Below are 23,169 nucleotides of genomic sequence, written 5' to 3'. Positions count from 1 at the left end.
GATCAACATGTCACTGATGTAAAGGAACAATGTAATATTCTACAGGATATCTAGGTGGTCCAGATCTCTTTGGATTATGACAGAGAACAAGAGAAGTAACATAACCTTCAAGCAAAACTGTATTTTAATTCCATGCAAATGCAAAATGTTTTTGATCCCTGACAGGTACAGAAAAGAACAAATCCACCTAGTCAACAACTACCTACCATATCTGGCAGAGAGGCTATTAGGGATCCTTTTTTTTTTTTTTTTTTTTAAGATAGAGTCTCACACTGTCACCTGGGCTGGAGTGCAATGGCATGATCTCGGCTCACTGCAACCTCCACCTCCCAGGTTCACAGGATTCTCCTGCCTCAGCTTCCCCAGTAGCTGGGATCACAGGTGCACACCACCACACCCGGCTAATTTTTCATATTTTTGGTAGAGACAGGGTTTCACTATGTTGGCCATACTGAACTCCTGACCTCATGATTTGCCCACCTTGGCCTTCCAAAGTGCTGGGATTTCAGGCGTGAGCCACTGCGCCAGCCAGGGATACTTCTTAGATGAGTTTGTAGCAGTGTACCCAAAACAACTACTGGTTGACAGCAAACAGAGTAGGCTGTCATTCTCCAGGATCCTTGTGATTTCTGCAGGGGTCACGCTGGTAAATTAAACAAAAATGCTGGTAACCACCACTTGCATCACTTGAATCCTTAAAAGTGGCACTTACCTCTGCCATTCCACTCTGGGATAATTGTTTTATAATCGTGGTAGGGGATGGGGCAGTTTCAGGTTTCTGTTTGGCTTTTTCCATTTTATCTAACTCTACAGGTCAAGGACCTGGAATAAGCATTAACTGCCAAGTATGTCAATGTCAATTATTCACTGGAAGGCTAAGAAAATGATCACTACATCAGTCCACTAGGTCTATGGGTCCGCTGTAAGCTGGACCTTTAGCAGGACTCCATCAATTACCTGGCCACCATACGCAGCCACTCTAACAGAAGGGGATGATGCTCTAGGTGTCTGGACATCAATTTAGACCCTGTGTCCACAAGTCTTCCAAATGTTTGGCTAATCACTTTTCGCCAGGATGTAGTTATCAAAAGAAATTGCTATCAGACCCTTTGGAAAAATACCTGGGGATTCATTTCTGTGTATACTTGTACAATTATAAGTCCTTCTTCTTGGTTATTTGGCCACCTCCCAAGTAATGTTTCCATTTCTGAAAACTGGCTCAGTTCCAGAAACTGGACATGGAATCCTGATTTTTTAAAACTGGGACAAGCATCTTGATTTTTTTATTTTCTTCAATTGAGACAGAGTCTTGCTGCGTTGCCCGGGCTGGAATGCAGTGGTGCAACCACAGCTCACTGTAACCTTGAACTCCTGGGCTCAAGTGATCCTCCCACCTCAGCTTCCCAAAATGCTAAGATTACAGGCACAGGCCACCGTGCCTGGACTGATTTTTTTTTTTTTTGCCAGCTGAGTAGTACCCTCCTTAGCTGCCCATCTATTTTGCCTCCAGGGATGCCATGTTTATTAATCAGTTCTATAACCATACAAGTGAGGCCCCCTTGGCTGCCGCTCAGACCCTGCTGGCTACTATAATTGCAGTCCTCTGACTTCTATCAGCTAAGTGTTGCCTTTGGCTTCTTGGGTTTTTTTTTTTTTTTTTTTGGTCCCCATTATGTCCCAGAATGGCTTCTTTTGTCTTAAGATCCCATCATCCCCAATGCTATCACCCAGCCAAGTTCTGGAACAGCCTTTCTATTGTCATTCTTGCCTACAGAGATGAGCCATCACCGAATATTTTAGTGACATCAGTGCCCCTTTCATCATCCTATGCCTAATGATCTTTATAAATGATGTGTTATTTACACCTTCATGTGGAAAATGATCATCTGGAATGTCTTCTAGACGCACGGAGTATATAAATTTCAGCATGCCACACTCCTTAACCTTTTACTGCCTTCCACCACTGTCTGCCATAGCAATTTTGCCGTTTCAATTTTGCTTACCATGGCCCATGGTTTTTTCCAAGTGTAGTGTTTTAAAAATACATTGGCAAATTTTTTTGATATTCTTCCCTTTAGAAGTTGAAGCCTAATTCCTCTCCCTTTGAATATGGGTGATTTAGTGACTCATTTCTTCCAAATAGGAAGTATCCGCAGTGATGGTATGTAACTTCTGAGAATGGTTCAGAAAAAGGATACAGCTTTCTTTTGTCCTTTGTCTTTAGATTGCCCTTGGAATCCAGCCATCATATTGTGAGGAAGCCTCGGCCACAGGGACTGGCCACGTAGGGGTGGGCTGGCTGACATCCCAATCTGGGCTGCAGCCAATCTCCAGTATCAGCTGTCAGACATTCGAGCAGATGAACCTTCACTCACTCCAACCTCTAGCCTCTGAGCTGCTCCAGCTGAGGCCTCAGACACCATGAATAGAGACAACCAATCCCCACTATGTCTGACCCACAGTAACCTAGAGATAATAAACGATTCTTGTTTTAAGCCACTAAGTGTGGAGTAATTTGTTAGGTAGCAATAGCTATACCACCATTCTAGGAGCTATCCTTGCAGGAAGTCTGCAGCCAGTCTTTGCCAAGGTGTTAAATCACATATTTCAATAAACACATCTAGGCAAGTTTACATTCCAGCTCCCTTCATCAAGCACCCTCATAATCCAGCCCCAAACTCTCCCAGCTCCTGTCAGTACATGTTGGCTGGGTGGTACAGCTTGTTATGGGCTGAAGTGTGTCCCCCTCAAAAGATGCTGAAGCCCCCTAACCCCTGGTAAATCTGAATGTGACATTATTTGGAAATGGGTCTTTGCAGACAGCTTAAGCTAAGATGAGCTCATTGGGGGGGCCCTAATCAGTATGACTGGTGTCCTTCTAAAAAGAGGTCCATGTCTAATGACCTTTGTCAATGATGTGTCATTTATGCCTTCATTTGGAGACACACACACACAAGATGACCATGTGAATATAAAGGCAGGACTGGGGCAACGCCTCTATAAGCCAAGGAACACCAAAGACTGCCAGCAAACCACCAGAAGCTAGGAGAGAAGCATGAGACAGATTCTCCCTCCCAGCCCCAGAAGGAACCAACCCTGTGAACACTTTGATCTCAGACTCTAGCCTCCATAACTCGGAGACTGCCTAGTTTGTCTGCTAGTTACTGAAACCCCAGCAAATTAGTAACACAGTTCTTTTGAGGGGGAGGGAGCTATAGTCTCTTTTCTATCTCATTGTTTCCAGCTGAATAATGCAAAAGAAACAACCATAAGTATATATCTACTGTGCAGTAAGTGGTGGGAGGGAGGAGGAGGAGTGCCAGGTTAGTAGGAGAGGTGAGCCACCCCGGCGGGCTTCAGGTTCAAGGCAGGCCAGGTGTGATGGCTTACTGGAGCCAAGGAGTTTGAGACAAGCCTGGGCAACATAACAAGACCTTGCCTCTACAAATAATAAAAAACGTATCTGGGCATGGTGACAGGTGCCTGTAGTCCCAGTTACTTAGCCTAAGGTGGGAGGATCGTTTGAGCCCAGGAAGTTGAGGCTACAGTGAACCATGATCCAGCAACTGCACTCTAGTCGGGGCAACAGAGTGAGACACTGTCTACAAAAAAAAGGTTTAAGGCAGTTTGGGGAGTCAAAATCTTTGAAGGCATCTACACGGGTATCTCCAACCCATGTGTGATGTTTTATTTTTTTTAAAGACAAGGCCTCACTCCTGTTGCCCAGACTGGAGTGCAGTGGTGCAATCACAGCTCACTACAACCCTGACTTCCAGGGCTCAGGTGATCCACCCACCTTAGCCTCCCATGTAGCTGGGACCACAGCCGTGGCCACCATGCCCAGCTAGTTTTTTGTGTTTTCAGTAGAGACGGGGTTTTGTCATGTTGCCCAAGCTGGTCTTGAACTCCTGGACTCAAGCGATCTTCCCGCTTCGGCCTCCCAAAGTGCTGGGATTACAGGTGTGAGCCACTGTGCCCGGCCTCATCTTTTCTTAGCAGGGCTCCAAACTTAGTGGAAGAGGATTGCCTTGTTTGGGTGTTTTCCTATTTTTGGAGTTCAGTCAAACAGGGATGTTAATTCCTGGGTCTGGTTCTTGTCTTTGGCCTGCTGCAGTAAATGATGCTTCTCTGTATGCAACAGGACAGACTTACTGGCTTACAACTGTATGTTGCTTGCCTTCAGCTGACCACTATTCTTAAGAGACTCGGTGGCACTAAGCAATAGCTATCCAATCCCTTTTTCCTTCTTTTTACCACGTTCAGCATATATGAAATGTCTGATACTTCACCCACTCGTGCATTCCATTTCACTACTTCACCCTCCTACTTCACTACTGGTGAGTGAGTGATGCAGCCTCGAATCCCATCTTCTCACCAGCTTTACTGTTGCAGAATGGTTTCTCCAGAAGCAGATGCCGCGACTGAGCGTGGGGTACGAGAACGTCGACATGGTATCTACACCTGTGAAAGGAAGGGGAAGGAAGCAGGACTGGACGGAGGAAGAAGGGTATGCAGGTCTCGCAAAGCTTTGGCCAGCCTCGTGCGGAGCTCTGGAACAAGAACTGCTGAAGTTGGCAGACTCGGACACTCCTGCCTCAGTAACAGGCGGGCGGCACCGGGGCACGGCCACGGCCACGCTCGCACCGTCAGACACACCCCCACACATTCGGGGAGCAGGGCCTTCAGGAGGCGGCGGGGCCCTCTCAGTCTAGCTCCGCCAGGCCCCTCGTCCGTCCTCCCGCCCTCCAAGGTCACCTCGCGGTCCGACATGGCTGTTGGGGCTCCTTCGGGGCCAGCGACGTGTCCTTCTAGGGCTATTTTTTAAAACAAAGCGTGAACACAGGCAAAGGCACGAGAAAGGTGCCTCGCCGCCACCACGGACTGCGCAGCGTTTGCGGTCAACACAGCCCGAAAGCGAAGACAGCGGTCAACGCGGATGCGCCACGCCGCGGGGACCGAGGAGGAACCCCGGGAGGGGCGGGTCGGGGGGCGGACCAAGCGCGGGGCCACCAGCGGCGCCTGGGGGGTCAGCGCCAACGCCCACGGGCTGGTCATCCCCACGCAGGCGCCTCGGGCCGCAACTCGACGGCCTGGCCCAGTCAGACCAGCCACCCTCAGGCCGGCCCAGCGCAGAGCCTGTCGGGAGCGGCGCTCTCCCGCCTCTCCCAATGGGAGCCCGGAGCGGCATCGACGCGTCTTCGGGCCAATGGAAGCGAGGCTCTGGTGTTGCTGGGCGGGGCCGGGAGGGCAGCCCAAGCGCGAGACCCACTGCGCACGCGCGCTCGCTACCCGCCCTTCCCGCCGCGTACGCGCTCCCGCGTAGGGCCGGCCGGGCGCTCAGGAGCGCGCGGGGCGGCGGCGGCGCGGAGGAGCCATCCGCGCTCGTTCCCGGGCGGGTGCGTTGCCGCTCTGGGCGCGCCCCTGCCCCGCCGCCTCCCGCTCTTCGCCTGGCGGATGTAGGTTGTTGGCCTGAGGGGAGCGACGTAGCCGTGGTGTGCGCTGCCGCCGCCAGGCCCGGTCCGGTTCCAGCCTCTGCCCGGACGCTAGCCGGCCTGGCCATGGCTGACCGCGGGTGCCCGCTGGAGGCGGCGCCGCTGCCTGCAGAGGTGCGGGAGAGCCTGGCTGAGCTGGAGCTGGAGCTGTCTGAAGGTGAGCCGGACCCCGCCCTCAACCCCCACGACCTGCCCTCACCCGGGACCCCCGCGCAGCCCCTCGCTCCGGGACCCCGCCCTTCACCCCCGGGACCCCCACGCGGCCTCTCGCCCCTGGGACCCCTGGCCCTCAACGGAACCCCGGTTCCTGTACCCCGGGACCCCAACCCTCGCCCCGGAGACACCGTTCCTCAACCCCGGGACCCCAGCACGGCCCCTCACTCCGAGACCCCTGCCCTTCACCCCCAGGATCCCCGCCCCTCACCCCCGGGACCCCAGCGCAGCTCCTCACGCCCGGGACCCCACCCCTCCCCCCGGGACCTCCTGCCCCTCACCCCCGGAACCCCGCGCGGCCCCTCACCCCGGGGACCCCACCCTTCACCCTGGGAGTCCCGCGCTGCCCCTCCGGACCCCCGACCGTCAGCCCCGGCACCCCCGCGCGGCCCCTCAAACCAGGGACTACTGTCCCGCCTCTCATCCAAGGACCCCACCTCCCCCTGGCCCCTCACACCTGGGACCCTTACTCCTCACCCCAGGACCCCAAAACGGCCCTGCACCCAAGACCCCCGACTGGACCCCCACATCGGGACCCCTGCCAAACTTCTGGAGACCTTTCCCTATACCCAGCTGCTCCCCCCATGGGATCCGACCCCAAGGACTGGCTTTGACTAGGTCGTTTGGACAGTTGTGAGAATCTTGAGAGGAATGACCACTTTTGCCCCAAGGTGTGAGCCCTGCTTTTCTAAAGGCTGTAGGTCTGGGCTTGGTCTGGGCTTCACTGGGGTGACTGCGCCCGTTGTCTGCAGGCAGCTACTTCCCTCGGATCTGGGAGCCCTTGCCGCGCACCTGATACTCTAGGAGCTGCACCCTGTGCCTCATTTTATTATCTATAAAGCGGGGTTATAACAGCACTTTCCATTTTGGATTGTTATGAGGCTAAAATACTTTAATGTATGCAAAGCACATAACACTTAGGAGTTGTTAGCCCCCTCATGGAATTTTTTAAAGTAAAAAAAAAAAAGTCCTATAAATGGTTGGTTGATAAAAATAGACTGGAGTAATCTGGCTTCAGAGGTGGTGGGTGGCATTTCCCATTTGGATGTTATCCCTTTCAAGGCCTGTGTCCTGATAATCCTTTTGGCTGTCATTAGGAAAGAGTTAAGTTCTCCAGTGTCAGAAAGGACTTGCAGTCCTTGAAGAAAAGCATGTAATTGATTCTTACTCTGTTTTTGAGACCTAAATGCATTTTCGGCTTTTAGAATCCATTTTTTAAATAATCTTATTATTCTTAATTTAAGTTTCAGATTGATAACATTTTGCTGGGTCTGGGGTAGTTATTTCTCAAAACATCTAATTTATATGCACTAGCATATAGTTAGTCATTTAATCCTTACCAACCTTAGGGAGGTAGATGCTGTTGTGATCTTGTTTTACATATAATACAACGTATACTTGCAACTATTTTGAATTCAGCATTCAGCTTTTTAAAAATGTTGTGATATGTGGCATGTTTTTTTTTTTTTGAGATGGAGTCTTGCTCTGTCGCCCAGGCTGGAGTGCAATGATGTGATCTCGGCTCACTGCAACCTCTGCCTCCCAGGTACAAGTGATTCTTCTGCCTCAGCCTCCCGAGTAGCTGGGATGACAGGCGCTTGCCACCATGCTAGGCCAATTTTTGTTTTTTAGTAGAGTCAGGGTATCACCATGTTGACTAGGCTGGTCTCAAACTCCTGACCTCAGGTGATCCGCCTGCCTCGGCCTCCCAAAGTGCTGCCTCGGCCTCCCAAAGTACAGGCATGAGCCACCGTGCCTGGCTTGTGGCACATTTTTAAAAATGGAAGTACAGGCCGAGTACACAGTGGTTCATGCTTGTAATCCCAACACTTTGGGAGGCCACGTTGGCTTGGAGACAGGAGTTCAGAACAGCTTGGGCAACATAGCAAGACTCTGTCTCTACAGTATTAAAAAAAATTAGCTAGACGTGATGGTGTGCACCTGTAGTCCCAGCTACTTGGGAGGCTGAGGCAGGAGGATCACTTGAGCCCTGGAGCACTCCAGCCTGGGCAATAGGACAAGACCCTGTCTCTCACAAAAAAAAAGGAAAAAAAAGGAAAGAAATGGATGAATTTGAGAATTCTTGGTGATTAGATGCTCTTTAGGCAGTCTGGCAAAATTAAATTAGGAATGGGTTTGACAGGATCTACTGTACCGCATTTGTTAAGGCTCTTTAGGGAAAATCACATATATGCGGTTTAGATTCTATAGATTTCAAACATATTTTTGCATATTGCTCCTAATTTCTGCTCCAGTGTATTCGTTATTCCCTCAGTTTTTCGTTGTTTTGTAGTCGTGTTTGAGTGCTTGCTAGGCATGGACAATTGAATCCTTTCCTCAAAGAACTTTATAATTTGTGCGACAGAACACAGGTACTTAAATGAAAGAAATGTTTCCTATCTGTTGGACCCATTTATGCTCTTGTCATCTTAGAGATATGTAGGGGATGTATAGATAAGTAAAGGTATAAGGTTATGTAATGTGGAGAGGAACCTGGAAAAGTAGCGTAAGCTGAGAAAGGGGGTAAACAAAAAAAGTATAAAGCCCAGAAATAGTGGCTCAGTCCTGTTATGTCTGCATATTGGGAGGCCGAGGCAGGAGGATCACTTGAGCCCGGGAGTTTGAGACCAGCCTAGGCAACACAGGGAGACCCTGTCTCTTCCAAAAGGAAAATGAAAATAAATTTGCTGGACATGGTGATGTGTGCCTGTAGTCCCAGCTACTTGAGGGGCTGAGGTGGGAGGATCACTTGACGAGGTTGTGAGCCTTTTTAGTGTCACTGCATTCCAGTCTAGAAGACAGAGTGAGACCTCATCTCAAAAAAAAAAGTGTTAAGGGGAAAAGACAGCAGAGAGCAGAGTAGTAGAGTGGCAGCCGAGGAGGTGGAAGCTCTGGCTTCTTGGCTTCTTTCCCTGCTCCTAGACTGGCCTGACATTTTCTTTTGGCCACAATAGGTCAGTGATTACTTAGGCACAGTCACACGTGGACCTGCTTCCAGGGCGCTTCCACAGGTTAATGCTGGCTTCTATAGTTTATATTGTGGTGGTGGTTGACGTGGGGTCTCCCTGTTGGATTTGGAGATGCTTACTGATAAGGACTTTGTTTTAGGCAGATTTTTGGCATTTTCACACAGTGGTGGGCATCTGGTAAAATGTCTGTGAATCTCCAATGAATTATAATGTCTCTAAACTTGGGTTTAGTCAGCTGTAAAAGGGGGTGAATATCAGCTTTATTGACATTCCAGGTTTACTGTCGAGATTCAGTCAGATAATGTATGTGAAAATGCTTTGAAACTGGTAAGGTGTCTTATTTATATAATTAAAGGGAGATATTAGTGATAAGTTATAGTGCTGAAACAACCAACGTTAGTGTTTCATTGTTATTATTTTTATATATTGTCAAAATAGTATAACTTTTTTATAGCATTCACATTTATCTGAGAAATTGCCTAAAACTTAGAGTTGTCACTGTGCTTGGTAGGTTGGAAGGAAGAAGAAGCTTAACTGTTACAAAGATGCTGTCTTCAACAGAACTGGTAATGAGTGATACCTGAATAATCTAGAAAATCCTGCATGCCTTCCCCTCAGCCTGTTGAAAGTATCCCCTGCCTTTCTTCATACCTCACACCTGGCCTTATTCTCCAACATCCTCACTCATTCTCATCATCAACCATTGTGATTGGCATTGGCCCTGAGGGAAAGTTCTGGTAGAATGCTATGATTTCTTTCTATAGGGCAAGTTTGCTGAATTTCTGTTATAGATTCCCAAGAGGGAAATAAGGCATAGCTGTGTTCGTGCTCCTTAACTTTTCTGGCTGTTTGCCCTCTTGACTCAGGAGTCTGCTTCAGATTAAGATGAAGATGAAGAGTAGAAGTACATGGAACCCGGCCGGGCGCGGTGGCTCAAGCCTGTAATCCCAGCACTTTGGGAGGCCGAGACGGGCGGATCACAAGGTCAGGAGATCAAGACCATCCTGGCTAACACGGTGAAACCCCGTCTCTACTAAAAAATACAAAAAACTAGCCGGGCGAGGTGGCGGGCGCCTGTAGTCCCAGCTACTCGGGAGGCTGAGGCAGGAGAATGGCGGGAACCCAGGAGGCGGAGCTTGCAGTGAGCTGAGATCCAGCCACTGCACTCCAGCCTGGGTGACAGAGTGAGACTCCGTCTCAAAAAAAAAAAAAAAAAGTACATGGAACCCCACTTTTCTTAGACCCCCTGCCCCCTCAACCATGAACACATAGAGAAGAATTCTTACATGTGATTCCTGAAAACCTATCAGGATGTTCATTGATGAAAGTGAGATCATTAGAGGCATAACCTTGGTATTTAAAGAAGAATTAATTCCAAAACTTTTGTGCTTTGCCTGTTACTGTAACAAATTACCTTGGACACACCTCACAGCTGATTTTGGCACACCAGTGCTGTACAGTGTCTTGGAGCTATTGCTGTTGAACTGCTTTTAAAACATGGACAGTGGCATTTTGTTCTTTGTTTTCGTGGACTGCAGTGGGTTAGAGAGGAAATTTCTACACAATAGGCTACCTTTATCCCATTCCGATTACTTTACTCTGGTTAATAGGTGTATTCCATAGCTTTAACTTTAGTCTTTTTCTTGATTTCTTATATTCTAACAATGCAGGACTTCCAGTCTAGATGGAATAAAATAAAAAGGGGGAAAACTCTGTGGGTATACAGTAAGAGACTTCTCTCACAAAGCTTTTTCCTCTTCAACTGTCTTTAATTTCTAAAATCTGGGATATAATTGTGTGTGTGTGTGTGTGTGTGTGTGTGTGTGTGTGTGTGTGTGTGTTTTGAGATGGTCTCACTCTGTTGCCCAGGCTGGAGTGCAGTGGCATGATCTTGGCTCGCATCTTCCACCTCCTGGGTTCAAGCGATTCTCCTGTCTCAGCCTCCCAAGTAGCTGGGATTACAGGCACGCGCCATCACGCCTGGCTAATTTTTTTGTATCGTTAGCAGAGACAGGATTTCACCGTGTTGGCCAGGCTAACCTTGAAATCCTGACCTCGTGATCTGCCTGCCTCAGCCTCCCAAAGTGCTGGGATTACAGGCGTGAGCCACCGCACCCAGCCCATAATTCTTAATTTTCAGAATGACAGCCTGTCATTGCCTTTGTGTTAATAAACATTTGTTGTGCTTCTTAACTATTTTGTGGTATATAAAAGTTCTCATGTTCAGCCAGACGCGGTGGCTCAAGCCTGTAATCCCAGCACTTTGGGCGGTTGAGGCGGGTGGATCACCTGAGATTAGGAGTTCCAGACCAGTTTGACCAACATGGCGAAACCCCTCTCTACTAAATACAAAAAATTAGCCAGGCGTGGTGGCACACGCCTGTAATCCCAGCTACTTGGAATGCTGAGGCAGGAGAATCGCTTGAACCCGGGAGGCAGAGGTTGCAGTGAGCCGGGTTTGCGCCATTGCACTCCAGCCTAGGCAACAAAAGCGAAACTTCGTCTCAAAAAAAAAAAAAAAGGGTTCTCATGTTCTAATTCTACTCATCTGTCAAAGGCCAGCCCAGATGCTCTCTCAGTCTATTTTGTGTTGTGTTTGTGTTCTGTAACAGAACTCCACACATAGGTAATTTACAAAGAAAATTTATTTCTCACAGTTCCAGAGGGCAGAAGTCCAATATTAAGGTACTAGCATCTAGCAAGGACTTTCTTGGCGTGTCGTCCCATGGTGGAAGGTGAGAAGGCAAGAGAATGTGTGGACAAGAGAGGAAGGGAGCCAAACTCATCCTTTTGTCTGGAACCCATTCCTGATAACTAACCTATTCCTGCGATAACAGCATTAATCCGCTAATCACCTCTGTTCTGCCTCTCAACACTGCAGCATTGGGCGTTTTCTTTTTTATTTATTTATTTTTTGAGACGGAGTCTGGCTCTGTCTCCCAGGCTGGAGTGCAGTGGCGCGATCTCGGCTCACTGTTGGTATTCATGTCTTTCTTTTTTTCTTGAAGAAAACACACAACAAATGTCAGAATATGAGATAGGGAATTTCTCCTGGAACAGCATCTAGATTATTTTCTAGAGCACTTTAGTTACGTGGTACGTAATGACGATAATTCTTCTGAACACAATTCAGAATTTGAACCAATATTTGTTGTTTCAGGAAAGCAGAATTTCCCTTGAATGATGGATAAGAATGGTGAGGATCTTTATAATATAGAATAAGTTGCTGAAAAAAAACTTTGAGGGAATATTCAAAGCACGCTCTTATTTTGAACCTTCTTTGATCATCTCTAATGTGACTGCTTTCTCAGAACTCCCATGTCATTTGTCCCCTCTTTTGGAGTTCTTGCTGCTTTTTGTTTTTGCATTTGTTTTCACTTATTCAGTGTCCACTGTGTTCTAGGTAATATTTCAGCTGTCAAAAGTCAGATTTACGGCTGGGCATGGTGTAATCCCAGCACTTTGGGAAGCTGAGGTGGGTGGATCACCTCAGGTCAGTAGTTCGAGATCAGCCTGACCAACATGACGAAACCCCGTTGCTACTAAATAAAAAAATAAAAAAATAAATTAGCCGGTCATGGTGGCACATGCCTGTAATCCCAGCTACTTGGGAGGCTGAGGCAGGAGAATCACTCAAACCCGGGAGGCGGAGGGAGACTATTTTTATAATAATACTAAGATGCCATTTCTATTTTGATTGTGTTGACACGTGTACTGATGGTCCAAAAGCAATCGTAGGGAAAACTGCTGGCACTTTAATGTAAATTGAGGCAGGGACTCCAAGTGGCACTAACAGTCATTATTCACTACCTGTCCACTTGCAGTTTTAAAAAAACAAAAAGGGCTGCTTTCACTTAAACATACCCTGATGAAGCAGTAAACATTTTTAAAAAATTTTGGCCTTTTGTCTTTACATGAGGAAATGGGAAGTACGTGAAGTGCTTTTTTTGCTGCACAAAGAGGGACAGTGCCTGTTTTGAGAAACAGCAGTTCTGTAGTTTGAGTTGTAAAGCGAACTAGCTACTTTTATTGTGAAATGCCATTTTTGCTTGAAAAAGTTGGTAGCAGACAATCTGCAGTTATTGAGACTTGGGTATTTGGTGGACATTTTCTGGAAAATAAATGAAAGAAAATAACTGACAATTTATGACCAATGATAATATTTGTGCTTTCAAGCAAAAATCAAAATTTTGAAACACTTTTATCTGCTACCTTGAACTTGACAGTTTCCCAATAGTTAAGGACTTCTTTGATGAGATTGGTGACAATATAATGAATATTTGATATTATATAATGAAATGTGTCAACATTTGGAAGAGCCACATAATTCTGTGAACTGATATTTTCCAGCTCACCATCGCACCATGTTACAAAGTCATAGTGCATGGGTAAAAGATTCACTCAAAAGATAGACCAATGGATTTTAATGTAATGATACGAAAAGTTCACTGATAGAGTTTTAGATTCTACATTACAACTTTTTTTTTTTTTTGAGATGGAGTCTTGCTCTGTTTCCCAGGCTGGAGAGCAGTGGCGCGATCTCAGCTCACTGCAACCTCTGCCTCCCAGGTTCAAGTGATTCTCCTGCCTCAGCCTCCTGAGTAGCTGGGACTACGGGTGCGTGCCACCAGGACTGGCTAATTTTTGTATTTTTAGTAGAGATGGGGTTTCACCATGTTGGTCAGGCTGGTCTCAATCTCCTGACCTCGTGATCTGCCTCCCTTGGCCTCCCAAAGTGCTGGGATTACAGGCGTGAGCCACCGCACCGGGACCCAACTATTTTTTTTTAAGAGACTATCCCTTGCCTGATTTTGGTGTTGTATCAAGGAAAAGTGTCCACAGTGATCTGAAAAGGCTGCTGAGACACCCCACCCTTTTCCAAATGCATGTCTGTCTGAAAAAGGCTTTGATTCATAGACTTCAACCAAAACACCACACAGTGCAACAGATTGGATGCAGGAGCAGGTATGAGAACCCATATTGTCTTCTCTGAAGCCAGAGTTAAAGTGACTTGCAAAAATGTAAAATAATACCTCTTCTCACTAAATGTTTTTGTTTTCAGAAATCTTTTATTTTTAGTAAAAAATATTATTTACCGGCCGGGCGCGGTGGCTCAAGCCTGTAATCCCAGCACTTTGGGAGGCCGAGACGGGCGGATCACGAGGTCAGGAGATCGAGACCATCCTGGCTAATACGGTGAAACCCCGTTTCTACTAAAAATACAAAAAACTAGCCGGGCGAGGTGGCGGGCGCCTGTAGTCCCAGCTACTCGGGAGGCTGAGGCAGGAGAATGGCGTGAACCCGGGAGGCGGAGCTTGCAGTGAGCTGAGATCTGGCCACTGCACTCCAGCCTGGGCGACAGAGCGAGACTCTGTCTCAAAAAATAAATAAATAAAAGTAAAAATTTAAATGAGGTAAGTATTTTAAAAAATTCACAGTATTAGTTTTTTGTGTTTTTTTTTTTTTTTTTTTTTGAGACAAGAGTCTCGTTCTGTTGCCCAGGCTGGAGTGCAGTGGCGCGATCTCGGCTCACTGCAAGCTCCGCCTCCCGGGTTCACGCCATTCTCCTGCCTCTGCCTCCTGAGTAGCTGGGACTACAGGCACCGCCACCACCCCCGGCTAGTTTTTTTGTATTTGTAGTAGAGACGGGGTTTCACCGTGTTAGCCAGGATGGTCTTGATCTCCTGACCTCGTGATCCGCCCATCTCGGCCTCCCAAAGTGCTGGGATTACAGGCGTGAGCCACCGCGCGCGGCCATTTATTTTTTATGTTTTTTTTAAGATAGTGTCTTGCTCTGTTGCCTAGGTGCGAGTGCAGTGATGTGAGGATAGCTCACTGCTGCCTTGAACTCCTGGGTTCAAACGATCTTCTTGCCTCAGCCGTTTGAATAACTGGAACATAGTAGCTGAAAGACATGGATGTCATCGTCTATTTCTTTATATATTTTATAACATTTTAAAGCTATTGCTTAGTTTAATAAATATTTCAGTTTGTGTATGTAAGGACAATCAGGCATTTCGATTTATAAAACATGTTTGAAAATCTTTAAAAATTATACATACTGACTAGTTGACTTGTATGTTACACTAGCAAAATTTATTATTCATGATTTGGGAATACCCTCTTTAGAGTTTTTTTTTTTTCATAGTAAATTATCCCAGTAAAAGTGTCTCTTTACAAAAGTTTGATTTCTAAGTTTCTTTAAAAATGTCAGCACCAGCTGGGCACAGTGGCTCACACCTGTAATCCCAGCACTTTGAGAGGTCGAGGAGGACGGCTGAGGAGGGTGGATCATTTGAACTCAGGAGTTTGGGATCAGCCTGAGTAACATGGTGAAACCCCATCTCTACTAAAAAATACGAAAATTAGGACCGGGTGCAGTGGCTCACGCCTGTAATCCCAGCAGTTTGGGAGGCCGAGGTGGACAGATCCCTTGAGTCCAGGAGTTTGAGACCAGCCTGGGCAACATGACGAAACTCCGCCTCTACTTAAAAAAAAAAAAAAATTGCCTGGCATGGTGATATGTACCTGCAATCCCAGCTACTCGGGAGCCTGAGGCAGGAGAATCTCTTGAACCCAGGAGGTGGAGGTTGCAGTGAACTGAGATTGTGCCACTGCACTCCAGCCTGGGTGACACACTGAGACTCTGTCTCAAAAAAAAAAAAAGCCAGGTGTGGTGGTGCACACCTGTAATCCCACCTACTCTGGTGGCTGAGGCAGGGAGAACTACTTGAACCTGGGACTGGTGGAGGCTGCAGTGACCTGAAATTGCACCACTGCACTCCATGAGACCCTGACTAAAAAAAAAAAGAAAATCAGCACCAGAACAAATCCTACACAAGCCCACTTGTATCAGGAATTTAAAATATTCAGACTCATAGAAGCAGAGAGTAGAATGGTGGTTGCCAGGGACTGGGGTGGTGGGAGAATCTGGAAGGTGTTGATCAAAGGGTATGTAGTTTCAGTTATACAAGATGAGTATCTCCTAGAGAGCTGCTATACAGCTAAGTGTATATAGTTAACGATATTGTATAATTAAAAATTTGTTAAGAGAGTAGATCTCATGTTAAATGTTCTTATCACAAACAAGAAGAGAGGAAGAAACTTTTAGAGATGATGATTATGTTTATGGTGATGGTTTCACAGGGATATACTTATCTTTAAACTCATCAAAATTTATACATTAAATATGCACAAGTTCTTATAGGTTAATCATATGTCGGTTTAAAAAAGAAATATCAGTGATTTCCATTTTAATATCCTAAAACTTTAAACATGCTTCATTGCCAGCTATTCTGTACCTGTTTAGTTCCTGTCTTTCTTTCACCGCTTAAGGTTAAACTTCACTTTCTGTTTGAGGCTCTGCCTTCTACTAAAGCCCCCTTCTCCCCTATCTTCACAGAATAAAGTGCCTGTGCTCTGTATCCTTTTAAAACTTGTTGTATCACTCTTGTAGGATCATAATTATTTGTTCATGATTATTTGTTTGCCTGTCTTTTCTATACTATTTTACAGGGAACATTTCAAGAGGAGGGTTTGATCTGCTCATCTTTCTGTCTCCAGCACCTTGCACATTTTAGGCATTTCAATGGATGCTTATTGAATTAATAAAAGTGAAAACCTCACATGGTGTTTATTCCGTTTCAAATAAAGAATCCTCTGTAAATGGTTTAATACTTAGCTTTTTTTTTTTTTTTTTTTTTTTTTGAGACGGAGTCTCGCTCTACCGCCCAGGCTGGAGTGCAGTGGCCGGATCTCAGCTCACTGCAAGCTCCGCCTCCCGGGTTTACGACATTCTCCTGCCTCAGCCTCCCGAGCAGTTGGGACTACAGGCGCCTGCCACCGCGCCCGGCTAGTTTTTTGTATTTTTTTAGTAGAGACGGGGTTTCACCGTGTTAGCCAGGATGGTCTCGATCTCCTGACCTCGTGATCCGCCCGTCTCGGCCTCCCAAAGTGCTGGGACTACAGGCTTGAGCCACCGCGCCCGGCCAATACTTAGCTTTTTTACAGCAGTTTTTCTAATTCAGTGAACCCATCAGCAGGATAGATGTGTGCCTCAGGGAGCTGTTGAATCAGAATGTGGTCTTTGTTGCTTTAAATGACCAGAAAGAAAAAAACTTAGGGGAGACTGAGATAAGTGCACTGTTGCTCCTGTCTTCCTGTAGGATCCAGGCTAAGCTGGAGAGGCCTCACTGGTGTGGAGCTCGATGACTTACATCTAATCTATCATTTGTTTGGGGCCCATGAGGGCATAATCCACTGATGGCCTCATCGCTGTGCTGTGGGTCCACACTGCCCTCAAGCTGAGGCTGTGCTTCCTATAGCAGGAACACCAAGGCTGTTTCTCAGGAGTCCTGATGAGAACTTTGTCTCAAGGACTCCTCATTGACCTGGCCGGAACTTTCTTAGTGCTGCCTTTAGTCTCAGACTTTTTCTGTCCGACCTGCCTTCCTTTCCTCCTCCCCTGGCAAACATCTACTGGTTCCCTCCCCATTTGCCCTCAAGGGCGTTTTCCCACATAAATCTCTTTCACATCTAATCCTGTGATAGCATCTGCTTTTCAGAGGACATGAACTGCTACAGGGGGTCACTGTTTAGACCCACGCTACAAGGGCTGATTTATATCTGGCGTTGTAGGTTTAGATGTTTGTCTCCCTTATTAATAGTCTGCTCTTCAAGGCTGTACCTGGCACACAGTTGTTGGTCAATATGTATTGAATTATTCACTCTTCTCAGGATGCTGTTGCCTGTGTCTGACTCTGGTTTAGTTACCCATTGTGAAGCTTCATGAGAGCAGGGGCCAAACCTGCCTTGTTCCTCTGAGTTTCAGGCACCAGAGTAGGCTTATGCATTGTCCATGTCCAACTCCTCTAGCTTGCTGAATCTCCCTCTATATGACTTAGCACCATCTACTTTTCTTTAGGAGCACTTACTGTAAGGAGTGCAATAAATAACTGCAATAAGTAATTATCCCAAGTATTAATACTTCTGATATTTCTGTGTCTTGTGTTGATCTTCCCCACTTGGGGCAGTCCAAAGGACCTTGAAGAGAGTGACATTGCTGTTCTGCTCAGTGCTGGCCAGGCCTGTAAACTGCCTTGATCTCTCATACCATGCACTTGTTGACAGAGAGTAAGAAACATGCTGTCTTTAGGTGCCTTCTTTCCCAGGGGCAGGCCCTCAGCCAAGATGTATAGGGTGTTTGTGTGTCAGGATTGTGCAGTCCGAGACAGCCTCCATTGGTCATTTAGTTCCCTTCTCTTTGACCTTTAGTCTCACAAAGTGGAGTGAATATACGTGCAGGACTTAGAAGTTGGAAAAGAGATTCAGAGATGGGGGCACTGGTCTGCTGGAGTGCAGACTCTGCCTGATGATGTGCCCTCACGGAAACGAGCATGAGGGAGTGGAGTCACCCCCGTGCCTTGTGTTCCCTTTCATGTAGTGTGTCCTCAGTGAGCATTAGCCATGTGTGACTGCTTCTCTCATCATCAGGGCAGGTCAGGGGCCAGAATGCGTGTTCCATCTTTTCAGAAAAAAGATCGAATTCAAGAGCTGCAGTTTTGTTTTTCAAATCACATATTTAATCTTTTAATGTATTATTTTGGCTGGTGGGATATACATTTATTGAGTATAAAAATGAATTCAGGCCGGGTGTGGTGGCTCACACCTGTAATCCCAGCACTTTGGGAGGCCAAAGCGGCCGGATCACCTGAGGTCAGGAGTTCGAGACCAGCCTGGCCAACATGGAGAAACTCCATCTCTACTAAAAATACAAAAAATGGGCTGGGCTCAGTAGCTCATGCTATAACCCCAGTATTTAGGGAAGGCCGCGGTGGGCGGATCGCCTGAGTTTGGGAGTTCAAGACCAGCCTGACCAACATGGAGAAACCCTGTCTTTACTAAAAATACAAAATTAGCCAGGTGTGGTTGCACATGCCTGTAATCCCAGCTACTCGGGAGGCTGAGGGAGGAGAATTGCTTGAACCCAGGAGGTGGAGGTTGTGGTGAACTGAGACTGTGCCATTGCACTCCAGCCTGGGCAACAAGAGCGAAGCTCCATCTCAAAAAAAAAAAGGGGGGGGGGCGGGTCAGGCGTGGTAGCTCACGCTTGTAATCCCAGCACTTTGGGAGGCTGAGGTGGGTGGATCACGAGGTCAGGAGTTCGAGACCAGCCTGACCAACATGGTGAAACCCTGTCTCTAGTAAAAACACAAAAATTAGGCAGACGTGGTGGCGCGTGCCTGTAATCCCAGATACTCAGGTGGCTGAGACAGGAGAATCTCTTGAATCCGGGAGGTGGAGTGAGTGGAGATCATACCATTGCACTCTAGCCTGGACAACAGAGTGAGAGTCTGTCTCAAAAAAAAAAAAATTAGCCAGGCATGGTGGTAGGCGCCTGTAATCCCAGCTACTCGGGAGGCTGAGGCAGGAGAATCGCTTTAACCCAGGAGGCGGAGGTTGCAGTGAGTCAAGATGGTACCACTGCACTCCATCCTGGGAAACGAGCGAAATTCTGTTTCAGAAAAAAAAAAGAATTCATGTTATTTGGTCACTGTTCTATGGTATAACTGAAGACAGGAAAGAAGTGAATTAGGGTTAAGTTAATGGGAAAATTTTATTCTGCCAGTAAATATTTTGTTTATTTAGTCTCGCTCTGTTGCCCAGGCTGGAGTGCAGTAGCAGCACTATCATAGGTCATTATAGCCTCAAACTCCTGGGCTAAGCTATCTTCCGCTTTAGCATCACGAGTAGTTAGGACTACAGGTGCACTCTACTGTGCCTACTTTTACAGTTTTTTTTTAGATTCGGAGTCTCACCACATTGCCCAGGCTAGTCTTGAACTTCTGGTTTCAAGCGATCTTTCCACCTTGGCCTCCCAAAGTCCTGGGTTTACAGGCATGAGCCACTGTGCCTGGACTTGTTTTTGTTTTTACAGATTTTTTAAGAACAGTCTTAGTTTCACAGCAAAATTGAGAGAAAGGTATGGAGCTATTCCATATTCCCCCTACTCTTATATGTGTATAGCCTCCACCATTATCAGCATCCCAGTAAATCTTTTAAAACTCATTTTTGCTGTGCAGTGAGCTTGCTTCTGTGTAGGACTAACATAATCCTTGTGGTTCAATCTTTACACTTTAAATTAGCTGACATTTTCAGTATTGCACTTGCTGTTAAAAAGACTAGGAAATTATACACTGCTTAGCAAAGAAAACTGTATAGTCAATGAAGACACAACACTTAAAAATAGCTGTTACTTCTATTGTGTATTGATAGATAATTACTTAGAGTAATGTACCCAAGGGTCTCCCTTCCCTTTTCACACAGGAAATGCATGGCCTCTGTTCTTCGGATTTCCTGGGTTCTTGAAGGCAGCAGCTAAAATTATAGCTGGGAGACGGTGATCATGTGGGGGTTTCCTTTCAGACTTTGTATTAATCAGCTATAAAGAAAGAATAGAAATCCTGTGTCTTTCTACACTGAACTGTTCATAATTTAAGAGTACCATTTTGGAAATAGCAGAAAAAGAACTTTTACACTCTCAGATTTTAGAACTTTCTCTGCAGTATCTTTAGTAAAGAACCTTTAAATTAAGTCTCTGAAACAAAAGGACACAGTTGTTGGTATGCTGAATCCCTAGCCCCAGTGGATTATATTTGAAGATAGGACCTTAAGGAGATATTTAAGATCCAATGAGGTCAAGGGGGAGGGCCCTCATCAAGATTGACGTCCTTACAAGACAAGGAAGAGACACCAGGGATGTTTGTGCATAGAAAGGCCATGTGAATACATAGTGAGAAGGCAGCTGTCTGCAGGCCAAGGAGAGAGGCTTCACCAGAAATGAACCCTCTGGCCCCTTGATCTTGAGCTTTCAGTCTCCAGAACTGTGAGAAAATAAATGTCTGTTGTTTGAGCCGCCCACTCTGGTATTCCGTTACGGCAGCCTGAACAGACGGGACACTCAGTGTGTCATCCTGTTGTTTAACAACATTCAACAGACTGAGTGCCAGGAGGCTTACAGTCTCGTGGGGGCTGAAAGACATGTAAACCGTGGCAATGTCGTGAAATGTGTAGAGGACCCAGTCCGCCCAAGGGGAGGTATCATCAGCCCTGGGTGAGCTGGGCCAACAGAGGAAGTAAAGTTTCCTGGAACTCTGTTTTGAAAGCATGTGTGAGAGGGTGGAGAAGGAGGAGCGGGGATGGACATGGAGACAAAGGAAGGTGAGCTGAAGTTGAGTGGGCCAAGGAATTCCAGGCAGTGTTCCATAGGCAGAGGAGGAAAGGCAGGGGCTAACTGTATTATAGCAGGGCTCACACGTCCTAGTAAGGAATTCGGACTGGATTCTCTGGAGTCTAGACAAACTGGTTGAAACAAACTTAAATTCCTCCCTGTAGCTGCTTGGGTGTTGTGGATGTGCGAGGTGACCAAGAGTAAGGCAGGAGGGGTGCTGGTACCTGTTGCCTCTAGAATGGCACTGTTTAGAACTTTCTGCAACGATGGGAAAGTTCTGTGGTGTCCAGCATGGTGACCACCAGCCACATGTGGCTACTGAACACTTGAAATGTGACTAATGGGACGAGGGAACTGATTGTTCAATTTAATTTACTTTTAATTAACTAAAATTTAACCATGCATGGCTAATGGCTACTGTATTGAATGATAGCAAAGTGTATGCTCTGCATAAAGGCTTCCTATTAACAAGAAATACCATGAAAATATATTATATTCCTACCACTGCTCTTGGTAAAGGGGAGAAAATGAGCAAGATGAAAATATGTGTGCACATTGAAGAACTCAGTAAATCTTGAAAACAGACGACCAATTTCCTATTTTTAAGTAAAGGCTATGGGGCAGGAGTTTGAGACTACCCAGGGCAACATAGGGAAACCCTGTCTCTACAAAGAAAAAAAAATTAGCAAGGCGTGTTGGTGCATGCCTGTAATCCCAGCCATTTGAGAGGCTGAGGTGGGAGGATTGCTTGAGATTGAGGCTGTAGTGAACCATGATTATGCCACTGCACTCCAGCCTGGGTGCCACAGTGAGACCTTGTCTCAGAAAAAAAAAAAAAAGAAAAAGGCTATGGGGGTAGTTTTTGTTGGGTGCTTTATTTATTTTTATTTATATTTTATATTTTATTTTATTTCAATTTTATTTTAGAGACAGAGTCTTGCTCTGTCACCCAGGCTGGAGTGCAGTGGTGCAATCTCAGCTCACCGCAACCTTCACCTCCCAGGTTCAAGAAATTCTCCTGCCTCAGCCTCCCACGTAGTTGGGATTACAGGCATGCACCACCACGACCGGCTAATTTTTGTATTTTTAGTAAAGATGGGGTTTCACCACGTTGGCCAAGCTGGTCTCGAACTCCTGACCTCAGGTGATCCACGCACTTTGGCCTCGCGAAGTGCTGAAATTATAGGCATGAGCCACTGCGCCTGGCCAGGTGCTTTACTTTAAACAGATCTTCTTTAATAAATGATGGAGCCAGCAATCCTCCCACACCCCCCCCCACCTTTTTAAAAATATATATTAACAAAACATTTCTGCGTAATCTCTTTTGTCTCTTTCTGTCTCCCTCTTTGATTTAGAAAGATTGTTCTGCAGTGTGTGAAAAGTAGATTGGAGGAGTCTGAAACTGGGGGACAGAAAAGTTAGCTTGAAGAACCCATTGCAGTAATCCAGGGCAAGAGATTTTGCTGGTCTGGATAGGGCTGAGCCAGTAGGATGGAGAGGGCAATCAGAAGTAGAACCAGCAGGCTTTTGTGTGAAGTACACAGTAAAGGAGGGCCTAGGGTGACTCTGAGGTTTGAAACACCTGCCTGGGAGATGATGGTGCAGTAAAGGAGGGCCTAGGGTGACTCTGAGTTTTGAAACACCTGTCTGGGAGATGATGGTGCAGTAAACGAGGGCCTAGGGTGATGCTCGAGTTTCTGAAACACCTGTCTGGGAGATCGTGGTGCTGCTCATGAAGACGTGGAACACAAAAGGAGTGTGAGGCTGCTCTGGGAGATCTGAGAGGTGGGACCCAGAGTGCATTTGGATATATGAGTCTAGTACTTTGTAGAAAGCTCTAGCCTTGGCTAGTAATTTGGAAGTCATTGGCACATAAATAGTAATTAGAGTGAATATGATTACCACATGAGGAGAAATGAATAATGCCAAGAGAGCCTAGGAAAAAACTCCGAGGAACCCAAATCCATACGGGAAAGGCAGAGAAGGGAGACACTACAGGGAGGACTGAAGACGGAGACAGAACGTGTGTGTGGGCATCTGTGCAGCTGAGGCAGGGGAGTGTGTGTGGAGGATTTTCTGGGTCAGTATTCATGACCAATCATCAGGTAAAGATGACTGTACTTCCCCAAATCTCACTGAAATGGTTGAAGAGGTTTTTTTGGTTTTTGGTTTGTTTTTTCCTAAAGACATGAGATCTCACTGTGTTGCCTAGGCTGGTCTTGAACTCTTGGGCTTGGGCTCAAGTGGTCATTTTGCCTCAGCCTCC

At 46.5% G+C, this 23,169-nt stretch overlaps 1 protein-coding gene and 1 long non-coding RNA gene across 23 annotated transcripts in view; one reads left to right on the top strand and one right to left on the bottom strand.

Moving 5' to 3' along the window:
* Positions 1-414: 414 nt before the first annotated feature.
* LOC135969776 (uncharacterized) lies at positions 415-5,141 on the bottom strand. The gene is made up of 2 exons (XR_010585175.2): positions 4,756-5,141; positions 415-4,461 (listed from the first exon to the last, which is right to left on the bottom strand). It is a non-coding gene; the product is annotated as an uncharacterized lncRNA (long non-coding RNA).
* Positions 5,142-5,321: 180 nt separating this feature from the next.
* Positions 5,322-23,169, top strand: part of DIP2A (disco interacting protein 2 homolog A) — a 111,739-nt gene continuing 93,891 nt past the window's right edge. For all 22 annotated transcript variants that reach the window (XR_012431853.1, XR_012431850.1, XR_012431849.1 and 19 more), the window contains exon 1: positions 5,322-5,649. Coding sequence is in view for 12 of the 22 variants with exons in the window: in XM_074033845.1 (XP_073889946.1) it covers positions 5,559-5,649 (91 nt within the window). In the remaining 10 variants the exon portion in view is untranslated. The remainder of the gene's footprint in view (positions 5,650-23,169) is intronic.

Source organism: Macaca fascicularis, chromosome 3 (assembly GCF_037993035.2).
Source record: "Macaca fascicularis isolate 582-1 chromosome 3, T2T-MFA8v1.1".
Lineage (NCBI taxonomy): Eukaryota > Metazoa > Chordata > Mammalia > Primates > Cercopithecidae > Macaca > Macaca fascicularis.
The sequence above is the reverse complement of the archived record's forward strand: the minus strand, read 5'-3'. Positions and strand labels throughout refer to the sequence as shown.